The sequence below is a fragment of the Coregonus lavaretus genome, assembly GCF_964263955.1.
Source record: "Coregonus lavaretus genome assembly, chromosome: 2".
NCBI lineage: Eukaryota > Metazoa > Chordata > Actinopteri > Salmoniformes > Salmonidae > Coregonus > Coregonus lavaretus.
The window spans coordinates 48,627,040-48,640,161 of record NC_139989.1 but is presented as its reverse complement, the minus strand read 5'-3'; the positions used below and the strand labels follow the sequence as shown (position 1 = coordinate 48,640,161).

Below are 13,122 nucleotides of genomic sequence, written 5' to 3'. Positions count from 1 at the left end.
GTTTGTGTTTTTCCTCCCCCACCACTGGCCCAGGCTCACAGAGACAGACAGGGGGGCTGCAGCCTGCTGTGAGTGTGTAACTGATGTAACTCTGTCATGGCCTGTGTTAGTCTGGACAGACACAGTGGTCACAGCTGGACAAATACAACCCCTCTGGAGCTGGGATGGGCTGCATTGTTACAACTGCTCCTCTTCCATCAAATACATCTCAGTTCTGCACTCTTTACTTTCAGTCTCTCTCTCTCATCCTTGAGAATGCTGATTCTCTTACTAGAGCACATTTACTTCTCGCTCTCCATTTCTCTCTATTTCTCTCTCTCCATTTCTCTCTATTTCTCTCTCTCCATTTCTCTCTCTCTTTCTCTCTTTCTCTCCCTCTCCATTTCTCTCTCTTTCTCTCTCCCTCGAGCACAGTTGTTCTCACTCAATCACACCAACTTCCTCCCTCGCGCTTCCTTCTTCTCACTTACACATTCACACGCTCATTTTTTCACACTCTCCATCTCAAATGTACATTCGGTCGCTATGACTTAATGGTCAATTGGGCCTGCATCATTAAACCAATTTGACTATTTCAGAAACAACTCTCTCCCTGACCGCACAATAGCTTTGTATGTGAATTTATCAGTTCCAATAGCCCTTCAAATACCACCAAGCCAATGTGAGTGTATTTCAAACTCTGTGCGCTGCCTAAATCAAAGTCCCTGGTCCCAAATAGTGCTGCAGCAGCGTTTAGTTTGGATAGGACAGTGTGAAGCCGAACCAAGCCAGGGTGAAGTAATAGTACGCACACACACACACACACACACACACACACACACACACACATTGTGAACGCTGCTTTCCTCTCATGCTGGGCTGGAAAATCCCCTCGTCTTTCATTCTTATTTATCTGGATGTGGGCTGGAGAGGAAGTATTGGCAGGTCTGTAGCTCCTGTTACTGAAAGGTTTGCTGGGCAGCTTTGTTTGTGCTTGTGTGTTTGTTGAATGAGACTTGAGAGAGTTAGCTTGTAACTACTGTCCCCCAGGATTGATTTAGAATGGGATATCTTTAGAATGCTGACACTGGCTCCACCGTGGAATGACCTGTGTGTGTGTGTGTGTGTGTGTGTGTGTGTGTGTGTGGGGAGTGTAGTGTGTGTGTGTGTTGTGTGTGGAGTGTGTGTGTGTGGAGTGTAGTGTGTGTGTGTGGGGAGTGTTTTGGGCATCAGCTGCTGTGTTGGGGTGCCAGGGTGTGGCGAGCCCCTCCCTATTTCTATTTCTCTCTCTCTCCTTCCACTCTTCCTTTCTCTCTCTCATTTCCCTCTCTGTCCCTGTGTGTTTTCCTGCTGTCCTCTGTCCCAGACCAGTCTCCCAGCAGCAGTAGTCAGTCAGTGAGTGTTGAGGTGTCATCCAGTGTGTGGGCCAGATGTGTGGGGTTGCTTATCACTCCTGTATTACCTCACACTCACCTGTGGGGCCTCCCATGTCAAATCACAGAACTCCTGAAGGTTTTAAACTCGTGTGTGTGCATGAAATGTACATGAACTCTCTCTCTCTCTGTATCTCTCTCTCTCTCTCTCTCTCTCTGTATGTCTCTCTCTCTCTGTCTCTCTCTCTCTCTCTTTCTCTCTCTCTTTCTCTCTCTCTGTCTCTCTGTCTCTCTCTCTCTCTCTCTGTATCTGTCTCTCTCTCTCTCTCTCTCTCTCTCTCTCTCTGTTCTTCAATTTCCCTTTCTCCTCTCTTCTGTCTCCATGGCTTTTTTTCTTGACCTCCCTCCTCCTCTCAGGTTGCTCAGCTGTTGTTGAGCAGTAACATGGTGGTGGCTCTGTTAGAGGGTGATAGGAAGGAACCTACAGACTCCGGCTTCAACACGCCGCTGCACCTCGCCGCACGCAACGGACACAAGGACATCATCCGGTAAGAGACTTTCTATTGTTTTTCACAATCTGAACTTGAGAAATGTATGCAAAACTCGTATTGTGTAGTATAGTGTTGTATAAATCATGCGTTGATGTCAATGAAAGATTTTCACAAAAGTTTTAATGCAGATTTGTGTACATGTTTCTCAGGCTCGGATTCAGCCCATACTGATTTGTGTGTACAGTACCCATTGATAGATTGATATTTTCTTATGAGACTTATTCCTCTGCCTGTCATTCCTGTCATTTTTCACATACTAAATGAAAGGCTATGATTGGTCATGGTTGGTCAGTGCAGGTCTGTGTGATTGAACACCTCTGAGGTGTAGAGGTGGACAGGGGTCTGACAGGGTTAACACAGTCACTGATCTGGAACTGGTGTGCAGGGAGACTCGACAGGACAGTAAATGGTTCCCATGGGTATACCCTCTGCCCCTCCTCCTCCTCCTCCTCCTCCTCCTCCTCCCTCTTCCTCTCCACTGTACTATGGACAAGACAAGAACCATCAGACACGGCTCTGTCTCCACACCCTCGCTCTGGAACACTGTGGTGTGTGTTTTCTCTCTCTCAAGTGGATCTAGCCATATATTTCCTCAACACTGACTCTTAGTACCCCAATCTCTGATCTGACTAGCTGGGAGGCTATAAAACAGCCTGTCCGATTTCTACTCCACCAGGGGCCACAGCCCCAATCCCCTAGTACCTCCATGGAGACCTACATCAGAGTCTGTCTGGCACAGTCCAGAACCAGACACCCAGCTCACCCTGAGCCCTGCCAGAGAGAAGAGGAGGAGGAGGGGGTCTACTCTGCAGCCCTGTTCCCATGTTTCACTGACAGCTGCAGCAGTCTGTCACTAGCCTGAGAGAGAGAGAGATGGATATGCAGAAAGAGACACTGGAGAGAAACCGAGAGAGAGACTGAGAGGGAGGCTCTCTGGTGTGAGGCTGCAGTGCTGCCAATGTGACCCAGATCTGCCAGTGAGATGTGGCTGCTGATCTATCAGTAGTAGTTGGGACCAGACAGTTAACACTAGAACTGCTGGGTCTCGATGGACCCCACCTTCAAGCTAATGAGCAGTCATTCTGACTGCAACATTCTAACAGTGTCATTTATATATTTAATATATGCTATTGCAAAAATAATCATTTGGTTGTGTTTATGAAGGCGTTGGGTAACATCAGAATATGATTTTTTATTTTATTTCAAATAACACAATAGCATTTTCATATTTTGTTACTGTAGGCTATACGAAAAAAAGAAGAAAAACGCCAAATTTCAAGTGTTCAAGAAATGTTTGTTACAACTATGAAACAGAAAGTATATGTGTTGGAACACGGTAACAACTTCTTTTTATAACTGCAAAATAAAAATACCCCAACCACCAAGACGCACGGTCAAAAGACGCGCGGTGAAATGATGAAAACATCAGTAGCCTAAACATCATTATAGTGTGAAGTGGCCTTGATAAATAGTGAAACTCGGTGCAAAAGCAATAATGGCATTATAATGGATAAAAGTGTCGATATGACAGCAGTCAAAAATAGTTAATTATTGTCAGCTCATGTTTACATTGTGTGCATCTTCACACAGTGGCATCAGTTGGATTTCATTTAGCTGTTATCCATTGTCCTAACAGTTGGATTTCATTTAGCTGTTATCCATTGTCCTAACAGTTGGATTTCATTTAGCTGTTATCCATTGTCCTAACAGTTGGATTTCATTTAGCTGTTATCCATTGTCCTAACAGTTGGATTTCATTTAGCTGTTATCCATTGTCCTAACAGTTGACACAAATCTTAATAACTTTCACTTGCTTGACACACTCTGACATACCTTTGTTTGGTTGTAGTGCATAAAAGTCTCCAGTTTTCTCTTTGTGTTCCCGTTGTCTTGTCATTCTTCAGCACCGTTGTGGAGTACAACAGCTGTGCAGGTGCCTTATTTTGTGCAGAGGGAGGGAGCTCCCGTCTCACTTTGTTCATGGTGCAGGCCAGACTTGTTTTCTTTACAAGCAAATTGTTCGCCAATGACAGTGAAGTTAAGAAATTGTCCATGGTGACATTTCTCCACTTGCTAATGTAAGGTCTCCGACACTCACTCACCTGCTGCCCGATGTAGATATTTTCCCAGATATTGAAAGCTGTTCAGCATGTGCAATTCCGCATGTTCTCGCTGTGTAGCCTACTTCAAGTAGGCCAGAGTAGACTGATAAGACTGCTTTGATTCAGTGGAATGATTTAGGGTGCATACCATTTGAAGATTATAATTAGAATGGATCAATACAATAGAATGGCTCACAATTTGTGATTACATAATTATGCATAGTTCGCTTCCCCTCGCTCATCAAATTAAGTCAAGTTGTATTTGTCACATGCGCCGAATACAACAGGTGTAGACCTTACAGTGAAATGCTTATTGACAAGCCCACTCAAATCACCCATTCTCCCCCTTTTCTCCCATCAAACTTTATTTCATTTATTTTATTGGTTGTTATATGTGTGAAATTAGTTTCGGTATAGTTTAGGTTCAGTTTCGAGGCAATCATCGAGGTGATTATCAGCTGGGCACTGCACTTTCAACTGTCGGAAGAAGGAGTGGAGCAGGCCCTACTGTCAGTAGAAGGAGTGGAGCAGGCCCTACTGTCAGTAGAAGGAGTGGAGCAGGCCCTACTGTCAGTAGAAGGAGTGGAGCAGGCCCTACTGTCAGTAGAAGGAGTGGAGCAGGCCCTACTGTCAGTAGAAGGAGTGGAGCAGGCCCTACTGTCAGTAGAAGGAGTGGAGCAGGCCCTACTGTCAGTAGAAGGAGTGGAGCAGGCCCTACTGTCAGTAGAAGGAGTGGAGCATGCCCTACTGTCAGTAGAAGGAGTGGAGCATGCCCTACTGTCGGGAGAAGGAGGGAACACCATTTTTAAAAATGACATGCCCTCCTAAATCTGGTTATAACTCCAGTTCTGTTTGTGATATTAAGATTCTAACACAGACAGTGTGATATAGAGACTTATTTAGGAAAAGTCAAGGATGGAGGGGAGCATGACTTAAATGGCAGGGTAATAAATAAATACATTTTAATGAGCAGTCAAAATGACTGTTTTAGCGGTTCTAGAGTTAAGGAGTCCTATTAGTGGTGTGGTGGTCTGCCTTTTCTCTGACACACCTCCCTGGTCCAAACCACCTTACCAAAGGAACAGTCAAGGCTTTCATTAACTTCAATTGATAATGAAATACAGAAACTGTGTATTCAACCACGGCACAATGATCTCTGGGATCCAGTCTATAGTGGCCATATGTCTTAATAACAATGCCCTGTGGTCCAATCACACGGTTATGTCACCACAATACATGCTGTAACCTGTCCCATGGTTCCACCACTTTGGCCTCGCATAGACATCCATGTAATAGAGGTATGAAAGGGGGGATATGAACAATGTGTTATTGAGTCAGTGCAGCCCCAAAGGAGGAGAGGAGAACAGGATAGGTCTCTCTCGCTCTCTTTCAGCACCCAGCCAAACCAGAGGGACAGAGAGACTTTGATGAGCCTGCCCTCCTTTGTGTTTCTAAGGTGAAATGAAACAAGCACACTGACCCAGAGCTTAGCAGCAGCAGGGCAGAGAGAGGGAGAGAGAGTTAGAGAGATTGGGGTGAGAGAGATGAGGAGAGGGGGGAGAGAGAGTAAGAGAGAGGGCGGAGAGAGAGTGAGAGATATGGGGAGGGGGGGAGAGAGAGTGAGAGATATGGGGAGAGGGGGGAGAGAGAGTGAGAGATATGGGGAGAGGGGGGAGAGAGAGTGAGAGAGAGGGGTGGAGAGAGTGTGAGAGATGGGGAGAGAGGAGAGAGATAGGGAGAGGGGGAAGAGAGAGTGAGAGAGATGGGGAGAGGGGGGAGAGAGTGAGAGAGATGGGGAGAGGGGGGAGAGAGAGTGAGAGAGATGGGGAGAGGGGGAGAGAGTGTGAGAGATGGGGAGAGAGGAGAGAGAGTGAGAGAGATAGGGAGAGGGAAGATATATGCAGCTGAAGCACAGTATCTGTAACAGGATGAGAATAATGAAGTTCAAGTAAGGGAGGTTGTATTCTTCCTCTCCCTGTTTCTATCTCTCTGTCTCTCTCTGGCTCTCTCTCTCTCTCTCTCTCTCTCTCTCTCTGTCTCGTCTCTCTGTCTCTCCTCTTCTCTCTTTCTCTCTCTCTCTCTCTGTCTCTCTCTCTCTCTGTCTCTCTCTCTCTCTCTCTCTCTCTCTCTGTCTCTCTCTCTCTCTCTCTTCTCTGTCTCTCTCTCTCCTCTCTCTCTCTCTCTCTCTGTCTCTTCGCTCTCTTCTCTTCTCCTCTCTCTCTCTCTCTCTCATCTCTCTCTCTCTCTCTCTCTCTCCTCTCTCTCTCTCTCTCTCTCTCTCTCTCTCTCTCTCTGTCTCTCTCTCCCCTCTCTTTGTCCCCAGCACGGCCCCTCTCCCAGGGCTCAGTCTTCTGAGTCATCGCTCTCTGCTCTGCAACTGAGCCCCAAAAATCCCTCTCTTTCTCTCCCTGTCTCCCTGTCTCTAAGCGACTTCTTGTTAGATTCTTGCCTTATTTACTAAAGCGAGTGGTGAGGCAAACTGATGATGCAAGTCACTGTCACTGTCTGAATCAGTCTTGTTATTTTGGGTTACTATAGATAGATGGTGTGATTGTGACAGAGGTCATTGTGAGATGGTATGGTTGATAAGCAGGAATGCCATGGAAAGACAGACAGGGGTTATGGGTTTGTGGTAGTTAGTTACCAAACTATTTTGCATATGGGCGTGTGTGCATGCCCACTTCCCCTCGCCCAGTGTGTGTGTGTGCTATGTGTGCGTTTGCGTGTGTGTGTGTGAATATACCTCTCCTGCCACTCTCACAAACATTCCATGCTGTACATTCCCAGAAGAGCGCTGACATTCCCGCTAATATTCTAAAGCCTAACTTGTCTAATACCAGGATATGTGAGTGTGTGTCTGCATTTGCATGTGATATCTGTGTGTGTGTTTGTGCAGTGTGAATTCCCCCCTGGCACCTCAGTGAGTTGATGTGATGTGGGATGTTGAGCAGACTAGCTACGGTGCCATACACAACATGTACTGTACTGTCCTGGCATCTGGTCCTGCTGGCTCCATCCATGGCTCTGCCTCGCAGAAACCTTTACAATTCACCCTGGAGTTAACTTGTAAACTTGAAGTTGTACTAAAGTAGTATTGTGTTGTTCCTCTCTGGTTCAGGTTGCTGCTGAAAGCGGGCATCGACATCAACAGGGCCACCAAGGCTGGCACTGCCCTGCACGAGGCTGCCCTCTACGGCAAGACGGAGGTGGTCAGACAGCTGCTAGAGGTAAGACACCTGGAGGGACATCAACCTCACTTCATTTAGTCTTTAACTAGTCTGATTCAATCACTATTCTACCACATTCAACTAACAGTTGGGAACATATTGTCCAGAGTAAGTGAAGTGTATTATTGAATTGGCTATACAGTACAGTAAATTGCCGTTGACTGCATTAGAGTTGAGAACATTGTGTGTGTTGGTGTGTTTCAGTGCATATCTGATTGACGATAATGTTGTGTGTGGTTTTGACAGGCTGGTATAGACGTGAACATCCGTAACACGTACAACCAGACAGCCCTGGACATTGTGAACCAGTTCACCACCTCTCACGCCAGCAAGGACATCAAGCAGCTCCTACGAGGTGAACAGAGCACCACTCACCACTGCAATACACTGGGACAGGAGATGGTTGTTAACAAATGAAGACATTATTCCATGAAGTATCATTCTTTGGCAGTCTTTACCTCTCATTCTGTGTTTCCCTCCTACTTTATTGTCCTCTAACCAGGGCTGTACAGTGCGACCATTTTACTCACATATGCGCCTAAAATTAGATGTGAGCAAACTGAAAAAGTCAAGTATGAGCACATGTGCGAGTTTTGATTTATAGCATAAGAATTGCTGCCGTAGCATTTTTCAAAGTATTTTGGCCGTTTTGTTTCATAGCTGGTATCTAATCACACAAAGGTCTAGGCTATGTAGAGTCCCATATATCCAACCTGGCGCAGAAACAGTGCCTGGGGCGCTGTGTGCACTGAGTGGTGCTGAAAGATTCATTTTTTGAAGCACACAGGCATAGAAGTTGGTTGAATTTACCCTAAAGGCTACTAAATTGTGACTTTGTCCTTGTGTTTCTTGGCTATGTATATAATTTTGTTCTCACGCTAGGTTGTTTTACAATGGTCGTTTGTTTGAGCTTGCTCAACTCAACTGCTAGTGAAGGGACATCGGAGAATCTCATCTCTCACAGACAGACATGCCAACATATGAATATTTTTGTCAATATGCTGAATATTTTTGTCTCCCCTAAGTGACTCAAATATTTGAGGGTACATTGTACTTGCTTAAGCATGGAACACCACAAAAATATTTTATTCATGAACTTTTAGTCATTTCTTATCATAACACTCTTCCTCAAATACTGTCATTGTGCTCCTAAATGTATTTGTGTGTTGAAAAGAAAATCAATTTAGGCGCACGTGCTCCTTGGAAACAATGTCAGCATAGATTCCTGCTAGCGTATTTCTTTCTTTGTCCTTTTGTGTAGTGAACCGACTCTGAGTTCTGCAGGACAGAGTGTTCAGAGGTGTCTGTGTGTGTTGGGAGAGGAGACAGACTGAGACAGAGCCAGTGCAGACGCTCCTATAGCGAGAGCGGCCCAGAGGAGAGACTGAGGGATATGATATGCTCTAAACTGTAATTCACCAAGCAGCTGTGTTTAACATCAGAGAGTACAGGTTACATAACCCTATCAGCTCCCACACACACACACACACACACACACCCAAAAGACTAGGTGTGTGTGGGTGCGTGTGTGCGACCTATGCGTTTGTGTGTGCGTGTGGTACGTGCCACCCTTGTGTACGTGCGCATGCATGAGAGTGTGAGTGTTTTGGACCTCTGCTGTTTGTGCTATCTCCTCTGTAATCCAGCAGGCCTGGGTCTTTGATCTGCTTCTAGCAGCCTGGGAACTCAGGCCATAATGAGCACTTGTGTTCCTCAGTCAGCAGCCTGCTGCTTCAAACATGGAGGCTATGGAGAGAGACTTCCTGTTATGATCCAGCTCTCTCTCTCCCTCTGTGTTCAGGGCAGAATGAATAACAGATTAATAGAACACAATCAGCCACCACGCCTCCTCGTCATGGATTACTTATTGATGTGTACCAACCAGTCAGAGGCTGAATACAGCACTGACTGACTCTGCTCTCTGACGTCACTGCATTCCATACCAGTGCCGGATGTGACTGATAAAAAACAACATGCATTGGGATTGTAGCAGCTTCTGGGTATATTCCCTTAAGGGGATTGAAAAGGTGTACATGTCAGTATCTATCAATCATTCAACTGTAGTTTCTTCCTGCCTTCCTTCATACCAATTCCCTGAACTAACTTTGTATGTGTGTCTCTCTCTCTCTTCCCCCTCCTCCTCTCTCTGTCCCCCCCTCTCTCTGTCCCCCCCTCTCTCTGTCCCCCTCTCTCTCTGTCCCCCCCTCTCTCTGTCCCCCCCTCTCTCTGTCCCCCCCTCTCTCTGTCCCCCCCTCTCTCTGTCCCCCCCTCTCTCTCTGTCCCCCCCTCTCTCTGTCCCCCCCTCTCTCTGTCCCCCCCTCTCTCTGTCCCCCTCTCTCTCTGTCCCCCCCTCTCTCTCTGTCCCCCCCTCTCTCTCTTTCTCCCCTCTCTCTGTCCCCCCCTCTCTCTGTCCCCCTCTCTCTCTGTCCCCCCCTCTCTCTGTCCCCCCCTCTCTCTGTCCCCCTCTCTCTCTGTCCCCCCCTCTCTCTGTCCCCCCCTCTCTCTCTGTCCCCCCCTCTCTCTGTCCCCCCCTCTCTCTGTCCCCCCCTCTCTCTGTCCCCCTCTCTCTCTGTCCCCCCCTCTCTCTCTGTCCCCCCCTCTCTCTCTTTCTCCCCTCTCTCTCTTTCTCCCCTCTCTCTGTCCCCCTCTCTCTCTTTCTCCCCTCTCTCTGTCCCCCCCCCTCTCTGTCTTTCTCACACACAGATGCTACAGGTGTCCTGCAGGTGAGAGCTCTGAAAGACTACTGGAACCTCCACGACCCCACCGCTCTCAACATCCGGGCCGGGGATGTCATCATGGTAGGCAGCAGGATCACACACACACACACACACACAAATACACATACACACACACACACACACACACACACATACACACACAACCATCTATTTTCTGTGGTAACTCCTCAGATGGGCCTCAGCTGGCATTGCAGTGTTGTTCCCACACTCTGTACCCAACCGTGCCCCCATGTTGTCTGTTAGGGCAGGTGTGTTTTCCCTGTGAACTGTCAGGCTCATTCTCTCTAACAGGTGTTTTAGTAGCAATGAGGGAGACAGGCTGGTGTTTATTATGGGTGGCTTCATGAGTAGTCAGTAGGCACAGTATGTAGATATGTGTGGACTAGAGAAGGGCTTTTCAGCTGTTCCATGTAGTTCAGCTATTCCACAGCTAGCACACCTGATTCAACATGTTAACTAATCACCAAGCCCTTGAATAGGTGAATCCGATAAACTAGTTCAGGGCTACAACTAAATTGTGAAACGTCTGTGGGTTCCAGAGGATAGGTTTGAAAACCACTGGACTATAGGACGGTAAACAAACAAACAACCCATGTGTCCATTAATAGGTCTACTTGATGTGATCAACTTACAACCAGTCATACTGTAGCACATACAGTCGCTAGGGAAAGTCTACACACCCCTTGCACAGTCTTCACATTTTGCTGCCTTAAAATGTAATCTCAAAAGGGAATACATATCATTTTTACCCTACCGATCTACACAACCTACTCCACGTTCCCAAAGTTAAAGACAAATTATATAATTTAAAAGAAATACAAATAAAAAAAAAAAAGATATCTTGATTGTGTATGTATTTACACCCCAGAGTTAATACCTCATTGTAAAGCAGCAAAATGTGAAGACCGTGACAGGGTGTAAACTATCTCTGTACTGCACCTGATGTGTGATCTATCAATTAAAGGTCCTGTAGGTCCTTAGGGGTATGGCGTACAACAGGTGAACTTCACTACCCATATTCCTGAGGGGGAACTAGTTTATAGGGAGAGAGTACAGTGAGCCCCTATATCTGAAGGATGGATCTCTTTGAGCCCAGAGAGAGAGAGACGGGTAGGGACAGGCCCTGGTATTCATCTATCACTTCCTCTCAGCAATGACTTAACTACTACTGTCATACTCATGGCTGTCTCTCACACACACACACACACACACACACACACCTTCTCATGAACCCTGGCCTGTTTTTCTTCTTGGGAGTGTGTCGGTCTATTCTGCTGCAGTGCAGCGTGAGGTTGCTTCAGTACAAGAGAGAGACGATTTAGAAACCCTGCCCTCAGGTCATCCACCTCACCCATCAACAAGCCTTTCCACACCCCAACACCTCACACACACATGTACATGTTAGATACTGGGCAAAAGGTTATCTGACGTCTTAGTAGGGACTGGTGCCGAACTAAAGCGCAAAACTCACCAGAAGCGGTCGGGCAGAGCGAGGCGGGTGAAGAGGACAGGACAGGCTGATAGCGATGTTGTGTTTCCATAAGTGGATTCATTGGTCTAATTTAGCATGTATGGTAAAGCCTCAGATCTTAGCTACCTCATCCAATTAGCAAAAAAAAAAGTTTATAATTACCCAAAAAATATTATTTAGTGTTACTACAGCGCCAGCGATAAAAAGCAAAAATAGAGACACGTTCTAATTGAGCGAGGCGTCAAAGTGGACAGCACACCCGCCAGGCTTCGCTTTGGTTATTATCATTGAAAACAATGCATTCTAAAATAAATCGCACGCGTGCCTTGAGCGAGTTTAGGCCTTTAGAAAAAGATGTGTTGCCAACTTGAGCGGGTCAATTCATATCAAAGTATTTTTCTATAGCTGCCAATCTGGCCCATTCAGTACATGCCATTTCCCCCTCTACCCACAACTTTTACCAGACACACAACCCAACACCCCTCTTCTTCCTTCATACCCTCAGCCCCTTAACCCTAATGTCCCTGGCTTGTATCCTCTGACTAAGGCTGCTAAATTAGGGAGCAGAGACTATGGTCTTGGTATTAGCAGCTCATGTGGACAAATGGACATGATCAGAAACACATGACTACTGTCATCATCTATTCATGTGCTTGACCTTTTGGTTCTCTCTTTGGTTTGTTATTGTGTGTCCATGTACTACAGTTGATCTCAGGGCTGCTTTTGTATCACCCACCCAACTTATGTAAAGCGTCTTTGACATTCTGAAAACCAACCATACAGAGACATAGATACACAGATTAAGTTGTTAACATACAGAATGTGTTTCAAGTTGGAACATGTACTTTCTGTCAATGTCCCCGAACTGCACACTCCTTTACACACGTTCATAAACAGTGGAAATAACACCACTGTTGTTATAAAATCTCACAGACCTCCTACCTGCCTCAATATGGAGAGACACAGGGTAGTAATAGCCATCTGATTGGTTTAGACCTGTCTTAATGTTTTGATTGGCTGCCTGGCAGGTCCTAGAGCAGCACATGGACGGGCGCTGGAAAGGGCACATCCACGACAGCCAGAGGGGCACCGACCGGGTGGGCTACTTCCCCCCGAACATTGTAGAGGTCATCAGCAGACGCTCAGGTCAGTCACACACACACACCCTATAAATGCAGTGTAATCATTAGCTATTCCCCCCTCCCATCTGAAAGCAATGGGCAAAGAGAGAGAGCCCTCTGACATTTGCCTCTTTCATTGCGTAACCGTGGCACCCACAGCAAATGGAGGATTCGTAGCTTGTTGAGTCAGCATCCGGCATGTCGGAACATCAACACACAGACACACTCACACACTCACTAACTCACTCATCTCCCAGACATGTCAGCACACTCACAATGCAGGATTAAGTCAGAGATGGAAATGGCTTGGAACTGCAGGAGTCATCTGCTATTGTACATGATGTAGAAACTCCCAACCTTACCCACGCAGTCTACCTCTAATACCGGTTAGATTAACAGAAGGTGTCAGTTACCTACCTAACACCACAGAAGAAGAGAATCCGCCCCACACCACCTCTTTGATGTGCACTAGAGGGAGAAATCCCTGACTGAATAGGTTGGGGTGGTGACACTCATGGAGCAGCTTTGACAGAACAAGGAGCAGCTCTGCACTGCAGTCA

At 46.5% G+C, this 13,122-nt stretch overlaps 1 protein-coding gene across 2 annotated transcripts in view; it reads left to right on the top strand.

Annotated features, from left to right (window-relative positions):
• Positions 1-13,122, top strand: part of caskin2 (CASK interacting protein 2) — an 80,729-nt gene that overhangs the window by 59,838 nt on the left and 7,769 nt on the right. Inside the window, exons 7-11 of one of the 2 annotated variants that reach the window (XM_084146576.1) lie at positions 1,770-1,900; positions 7,124-7,232; positions 7,479-7,587; positions 9,936-10,030; positions 12,470-12,587. In XM_084146576.1, coding sequence (XP_084002702.1) covers positions 1,770-1,900; positions 7,124-7,232; positions 7,479-7,587; positions 9,936-10,030; positions 12,470-12,587 — 562 coding nt within the window. Of the gene's footprint in view, positions 1-1,769; positions 1,901-5,397; positions 5,462-7,123; positions 7,233-7,478; positions 7,588-9,935; positions 10,031-12,469; positions 12,588-13,122 lie in introns of those variants that run through there. The other variant, XM_084146577.1, reaches the window with a different exon arrangement.